This window comes from Malania oleifera, chromosome 4 (genome assembly GCF_029873635.1).
Source record: "Malania oleifera isolate guangnan ecotype guangnan chromosome 4, ASM2987363v1, whole genome shotgun sequence".
NCBI lineage: Eukaryota > Viridiplantae > Streptophyta > Magnoliopsida > Santalales > Ximeniaceae > Malania > Malania oleifera.
Window position 1 is genome coordinate 76,991,620 of NC_080420.1, and position 7,900 is coordinate 76,999,519.

Genomic DNA, 7,900 nt, shown 5'->3' on the forward strand with positions numbered 1-7,900 from the left:
TTTTGATCTCTCTCCAGCATGATAAATTGAAATGCTATCTGATTTCAATTTTTTTCAGAGCAGAGCCTGTTTATTTGGAGTTCCCAGAAATCAAAGGCAATTCCCGTCGTGACTATTGGCTGGATATTTGTCTTGAGATCCTGCATGTTCACAGGTTCATCAGGAAGTACAACCTTAAAGATATTCAGCAGTCTGAAGCTCTAGCAAGGGCAATCTTGGGTATATTCCGATATCGTGCAGCAAGGGAAGCTTTCCGTTTCTTTTCATCCCAATATAAAACCTTACTTGCTTTTAACTTGGCTGAAAGCCTTCCGGGAGGAGACACAATCTTGGAAGCTCTGTCTCGTCGCTTGGCTGTTATGAGTACTGATGCTTCTCAACTTGATGTTGCTAGGACCTGTTACACAAAAAAGCGGCACACAGCATCCCCATTTTCACTTTTAACACTCCGCAGACTTGGACTTATCTTACAAAAAGTGGCAGATGCCAATGAAATATGTCTGGTTGGAGATATATGTGTTGGTGAAATGAATCCTTTGGAAATGGCAGTGAAACGATCAAAATGGGACACGGGAAGGGCTGAAGCAGCTCAGGCGACTGTTGATCGGGTGAAAGTTGATGGGATTGATACAAATTTAGCTGTGATGAAGGTAGGTTGTCAAAGTGTCTTTCTTGATTGGATTTCTTATTCTCAAGTAACCTTTAGCAATAAATTGTTGAACATTATTTTATATTGTAAAATAATGTAATTGTATGTTAATTGCATTTTGATATGATTAAAGGAAAATGTAGTTGATTGTAATGAGTGTTGTCAATTGTAAATTCATATTTGTAGTAAGTCTTGATAATAGAGCATAAAGAAGTCTCCTTATTCTCCTACTTTTTTGGTGTGAGGATGACCTTGACTACTACACTAGTTCCAATAAAGAGTAATGATGTGAAACATGACCCATTAGTGGGCAGTAAGGATTCAAAATAATCTGAGCTGATTTTTCTCTTTATTTATTTTTGTTTGCATATTTGATAGCTTTTCAATATGCTTTTTCTTAATTCATGGTCGGGATTCGGTTGGCTAAAGTAGGATTGTTGAACATATTTTTGTATTGGATCCTTTCAGCCTTTACTTTTGTTGATATTGTAGATTACTTAAGAAGATCCAGTTTGATTGTGGTTGTTGATTTTCAGTAATCTGATTCTTACAAAGCCTAATCATAGAAGTTTTGTGCTCTTATTTTTGAAAATGATGGACTTGCCTTGCCCCACTTTTTTGTAGGATTTACTTTTCCCTGTTATTGAGTCTGCCAAATGCCTTCAGTCTTTGGCTTCATGGGAGGACCCACTCAAATCAGCAGTGTTTCTGGTGTTGATCTGCTATGCAACCTATAGGTAATTTGTTTTTAATTGAACCTTTCATGTTGTTTGAATGCCGTAAAAAGTTGTACTCTTTTTTTTTTCTTATTTCTTTTAACACCAGTCCTTTACTTTCTTTTCTAGAAATCTTTATAAAGACCTTGGATATGCCAAATCATCAAACTATGAAACAATTTACCTTTCTAATCCAGTTGTTCAGTCATATATTGGAACTGTCATATTTGACTTGCATTCAATAATATTTTTTAAAATCTGGAAATTTAAATTTTTGTTTATTTTCCCTTTATGATGATGATGTTGACAAGTGTGATGCGTAGTGATCAACTAGTCAGTTTTGTTAAAAAGAGGATATGCTGTGTAATTCATCTTGGAATCCAAGGGATTTAATGCTATAAATAGGAGCCCAGTGTAATTTTTTCATTGCCAGTGGAGATTGCAATTACTAGGAAATTGCATATGAGTGTTAAGATAGATATGTGGGTTCACTGTTTAGTTCCTTAATGAAGGGCCTGGCCTTAAACTCATATTCTCCTTAAGCTTCCAGACAGAGTTTGAATACGTAATGATACGCATGTACATGTGTATAATTAGTATATACACTATTGATAAAGAAAGGAGGAGGCAGTTTTCAACCTGCATATTCTTTCCTCACTTTTCCTAAATACCCTTAATTTTACAACTTATCTTATAATTACATCATATAAAAATCATGGACTTTTATGTAATGTAATAAAATAATTTTCATTTTAAACTTTTTAAAAACCTCCGTAAATTTCCATTGTCTTCTCAACTCCCTATTATCCCCTAAAAATAGTACATTTGAAAGTTTTTTTGCCCCCAACTATTATATATAAAATGTCTTTTGTGTGGGTAGATGTCATACACAAATGTTTACACTAGTCAAGCCAGTGATACATGCTGGAATGAAATATGAGGCTTGTTAGTGTGTATTGGGTCACTTCATTGCAGTGTGCTTCTGAAGGAGAGAATTTTTGTGACAGAACTTCTATTTGATTGGATCCTTCGCAAACTTTTACTGGGAAAATACACCAAATATGGTTTTTTGACAATATTCCAAGAGGGTTTGTAGTAAAATGAGAAATAAATTTTATCTGCTGGTAAATCTCTCATAGTTGAGCTGCAAATGAGACAATCCTTTTTTGATGGAGAAAAGGATTGATGTGAGAAGTGTTGGTGTGCAATTATATGTTACAGGGTGTTTTATATTTTTAAGTGAATAGAAGAGAGAAAAGCTGGTGGTTAACTACGTGGGGCTAATTCTTAAGGCTTAACACCAGATATGTTCAGTAGGTACCATCCCTTCAACTATGTTCACATTACCCCCTGTGGTCTTGTTTTGAAGTTTGTTTGGTGTGTGGCTCAAATATTGAATCATTCCTTAGAAGATTGAAGAGTTGGAAGAACCAGTAGCCATTTGAGGGAAGAGAACTATTTTATTAGCAGCACTAATCAGTATTCAATAAAGGGAAGGGGGACTATTTTATTAGATGCACTTAATTTAAAGGTAGGCACCTATTTTATGTCAATTTCACTATGGTTTAATCATAGAAAAAAAATTATTGCAGTGGCTTTCTTATGATTGATTTTGGACTCTTTACTCCGCAAAGAGGAGGTTTTTGTGGGTGAAATGGCACTACAGGCCCTTAAGGGCCATATGCTGAGATTCACTGGGAATTTACTTTTGAAGATTATTAGCCCTGAATGGGATTCTGTGCTCCTAATGATGCCTGATCCATAATCAAGTTTGAATAAAATCAATTGGCATGGCAATGATCAAGATGGGGCGCATAATGGAATAGAAAATGGTCTGGTCTTCAAATTTTCCTTGAATGTGTCTTTCTTGGTGATGCTTCTGCCCTAGGAATTGATGGTCAACCGACTCAACCACATAAACCATTGTAAACTAATTCATCCCCTGCAGGGATGAATTTGTATGCAATCTCTGGGTTTACAGATTGAGGTCAAATCCACATCAAATTGGTGGATTATTATTGTCAAATCTGAGTACTCATAGTCTTATCAAGATCTTATTATACACCATGTGTGCATGTTGTGGTATAGTGAAATGTATTTGACCATTTCCTTGTAGAAAGTGTTGCTGCAGATCTTAAAAACATTAGCAGAAAGGCTTGAGCCCGTTGTACTTGACCATTTCCTTGCACAAGGTGTTGCAGGAGAGCTTAAAAACATAGCAGGAAGGTTTGAACCTGTCACCCCCACTTTATTGCTCCCACTGAACGAATTGATTACCAAGGGCGCATGTGACAGTTGAAATTTGAAACTTCATATAGAGCACAGAGGTGTCCTAAGATTCTTGCTAAACCCACTTTCTACTTAGCTGATTTGCATGGAATAAGGGAAAAGAAAATTTGAGAGAGAAAATATGCTGCAAATGTACAAAGTATTTTTTGCTTGGTGAGCTCCCAGTCCTGGTGCATGCTTTTCAATTTAAAAAAATAAAAAATAAAAGAGCAAAATGTAAGTTGCTACCTAGACTTTAACTGGCTCATTTTCTTGGATCAAAGTCTGTTTCATTAACAAGTGCAATGACTTCAGGGACTGTGATCTAAGAAGGGGAGCTTATTTAATGGCAGGAGTGCTGGTATGTTCCTAGATAATGCTGGGGCTTTCATGAATGAAAATGATTTACAATTTCCGTGTTTTTTTGCCTCTCAAAAAACTTCAAGTTTACTTCCCCTTAATAGCCTTCTTTGAATATTTTTTGTTCAAATTTCTCAATATTTTGATGGATGTGATTTTTTTTTTCCCCTTTTTGTTTCTGCATAGTCAAAATGGGTTGGTTTTGATTGATTAAGCTGTTTGCTTTCAAGATAAGGTGAATATTCTTTGTGGCTTGTGATTGCCTTGCCTTCTTTGAGGGTGGTAGGTTGCTGTCATTTTGATACAACTGCACTATTGTAGATTCCATATCAAGCAGTCCGCATTGCTTTATATGAGCATTTTGGCAACAATTGATTTGAAGGAAATAACTTAATAAGGCAGTTAATTATTAAATCAACTGATGTACAGGGATTGGATCAGGTATGCTTTGCCATCCATTTTCTCATTCCTTGCAGTCCTCATGCTCTGGCATAGTCATTTCAGCCAGGGGAAGCCATTAGAAGCCTTCAAGGTCACACCTCCCCCCAGTCGGAATCCAGTTGAGCAGCTTCTAACATTGCAACAAGTCTTCGCTCAATTTGAAGCACTAATCCAAGATGGGAATATTTTCCTTCTAAAGATAAGAGCTCTCGTATTTGCTGTACTTCCGCAGGTATGTACTTGCCATACTCGTCAACATATCAACTTTTCATTGAACTGGAATAAACTTGATATTAGATTCTGCAGTTTGTTTTCCTATTGGAACTCCAATTTATCAAGTGATTAGTTAGGAGAGGGAGAGCATGTACCTGTCCTTGCCAACCCTTTTCCGTTCTTAGTAAAATGGTGAAAAGCTCCTGTATGCCTATCCTGAATTGCAATACTTCTTTCAGTATCAAAATTATTGGCTTTACTTATTTATTTTGAGCTTTTGAATTTGTCATTTAACAGCAGCTCCCTTTAACAGATGTTTTGAGCCAGTAATAAATACAAACCTCAGAAGCTCGTACACGAGCATACTTTATGCATAGTTTTAAAATCCAGGCTGGTGTTCAACCTTGAAAAAGCACTAGGTCGGTCGTGGTCGAACCAGTGAAGTGAGCATGACATTATATATAGTTATATATATTATAATAATTATGATAATATTTGCAGTAATCTAAGATAATATTTCAAAGATGCTTGTGACAAAAACAGTTTTTAGTCAAATAGTCAAAAAGAATTGCTTGCACATTTTAGATAAAAAACAAATATTTTTTCAAAAATATTCTTGAAATTTATTATTAATTATTAATTAGGTGTTCAAAGCAATATTTAAAATATATGGAAAAAGGTTTGATTCAATTAACAATTTACTTAATTTGGCGTGTATTATCTTTGTTATAAATATTATTACTTGGTCATGTATATGACAAAGGGCAGTTGGTATGGTGGTAGGCTGGTAGCTAACAAGTTGAAGAATTGATGAGGTCCCAGGTCCAACTCACGCTGGTGCTTCTTTCGAATTTTTTTTTCTAATGAGGTGCTGACTTGACCCGCAGCTGACCCTGGTTTCGGCCAGGTTGATCCAGCTGTGACCAGTTCAGCCCAGTCAATACCAGTTCGTGTCAATTCTGGGTTGGGAGGCTTTCCTGTCCGTGTTTCTAAATCATGCTTTTATATGCCTCTCCATAAGCACTGGAATTTTTTATTGTGGGAGTGCCCTCATAAACTCACCACGTGGACATGCCCTGATGTCAAATAAGCAACTGGTTCATCAGTTGAACAGAAAAGCATTTTCTTTTTGCAGCATGTATTTGTCCTCTGCTAAATTAATCTAATTGAGAACCAAATCTTTTTGAGACTATCTATACTGAGAATGTTTTAGTTCTCAGCAGTTTAAAAGCCTTAAATAAGCTGCCAAAAGAATTTTCCCTGACTCACTGATGAACCACCTAAGACTGAAGTTTGAGTTGAATGAAACTCCCTTGTTCTCTGATGATAAAAAGTGTTGGCACATTATGAAGCAGGGACGCAAATTTCAGTGTGCATTCTGTAGAACACAAACCAATCACCACCTTGGGTTCTTGTCTCAAAAGTCTCCATGAGATGATGTTTGATTACTTGCCTCACCCTTTGTATAAAAATTTTCATCTTCCTTTTTCTCCTTTTCAGGCCACGGAGAGGGTTTCTCTGTTGCTGGTTTTTCTGGCAGCAACATTTGCATTTGTGCCTCTGAGATATGTGTGTCTGTCGGTGTTCTTCGAGGCATTTACAAGGGAAATGCCATTGAGGAAAGATAGCAGCGACAGGTGGCTGAGGCGTGTAAGAGACTGGTGGTTCAAAATACCAGCGGCTCCTGTTCAGCTTGTAAAATTTGACGACAAAAAAAAAACAAAATGACTGTCATGAGCACCGTTCATTTGTAAATGGTAGATAACGAACTGGATATCATCTCCTTTCTAGCAAAATTGCGGGTTCTGTACATACATGGCTTTCAAGCTCGCTTGGGTTCTTGCAAAATTGAAGTTCTCAGATGTGTACCGGTAATCAAGAAGGTTCCAAATGGGTGCATCATTTCTTCCTCAGTCTTTTCCTTTTGGGACAAAAAGAGCTGCATCTACGAAGAACTTGCATACAAACTAGGTATTTTGACAATGAAATTTCATTCAACCATTTGATGCTTGAGAAACATCTTCAAGCTTTCCACATCTTAAATGTGCCCTACAGTTTGCCATAAATTTCATTTTTTATTACTTTCTGCAGTTACTTCACTTGTGCTATGCAAATGAAGAGAACAAACAGCGATATTTTACAGGTTGAGTCCAGAGAAGTGGGAGCAATGTCTGCTCCCTTGGAGTCCAGAGAAGTGGGAGCAATGTTTATTTTCAGTAGTATATTTCTTTTGTTAAAGGGATGAATTGGGTGATTCAAATTTATCTAAATCTAAAACTAAGATTTGAAATCTGTGCTCCTAAATACTAAGTGTAAAGAGTTGGAGAAAGAGCTAAAATTAGTGGTTCATCAATCTGTGACGATCCACTAAGGTATAATTGGTGTATGAACATGATGACAATACACGAGTTGATTTGCTTGAAAAGTGGATGTAGGTCGATTTCCAAACAACTATAAATATAGCATCTCACTCTCTTGTTTGCAGTTTGATTATTAATTAATTTTATATTTAATGTGTGGTTGTTTTAAAATTACATTATATCAGTTTGGTGCCATGTGTTACACTATTAAATCAACCTTCTACATATCCTCTTTATGTACAACTTACACAATCAGCCCAATCCAACAATAAAGTGCATAACCCGCCACGCAAGAAACACCTCACTTTCTCAGCAAAGGAAATACCACTTCTTAGCCCAAAGCCACGAAGAAAGGTTGTCTTCAAAATTGTTTAGCCTTTATTCCTCACAAGGATCCAAAGTAAAAGCAAAGAGTGCACCGAGGAAGAAGAGAATTAAATTTCAGTGTAGGTAGGGATGTCCAATAACTCAGGATGTTAGTTGAGTAGGTGCTCGCAGTATTCTCTAATCTCTATGAGTGCATGCAGTCTCAGCTCTACATATATTTTCCTCCTTTTAGCATTTATTTTTCTTGTCTATGAACAACATTTCTTAGAATATTAACTGTAGTTTCATAAAAAATATATATAGAATAATTTAAAGCAGTTGGAATAGACTAAAATTTTAATTCATGTTATGAATATTAATATTATAGTCAACTTTCATTAGATAGTGCGTAGATTTAGGAATGGTTTGATATCACTTACGTAGAAGTCGTAAAAATAAAATAGATAAAATGTTGCAGAACAGAAAAAAACTTTAAGGCACGTTACAGTGTTGTTTTTCTTAAAACGTTTTTTGCTCCCACCAGATCGGTGTGTATTGAGTCCACAAATACGTTTTCAAGATATAAT

At 36.1% G+C, this 7,900-nt stretch overlaps 1 protein-coding gene across 2 annotated transcripts in view; it reads left to right on the forward strand.

Moving 5' to 3' along the window:
• The window catches only part of LOC131154265 (uncharacterized), a 39,172-nt gene extending 32,044 nt beyond the window's left edge, over positions 1-7,128 (forward strand). Inside the window, exons 7-11 of one of the 2 annotated variants that reach the window (XR_009136404.1) lie at positions 59-650; positions 1,274-1,386; positions 4,423-4,666; positions 6,148-6,618; positions 6,739-7,128. Coding sequence is in view for 1 of the 2 variants with exons in the window: in XM_058106932.1 (XP_057962915.1) it covers positions 59-650; positions 1,274-1,386; positions 4,423-4,666; positions 6,148-6,375 (1,177 nt within the window). In the remaining variant the exon portion in view is untranslated. Of the gene's footprint in view, positions 1-58; positions 651-1,273; positions 1,387-4,422; positions 4,667-6,147 lie in introns of both variants that reach the window. The other variant, XM_058106932.1, reaches the window with a different exon arrangement.
• The last annotated feature ends 772 nt before the right edge of the window (positions 7,129-7,900 follow it).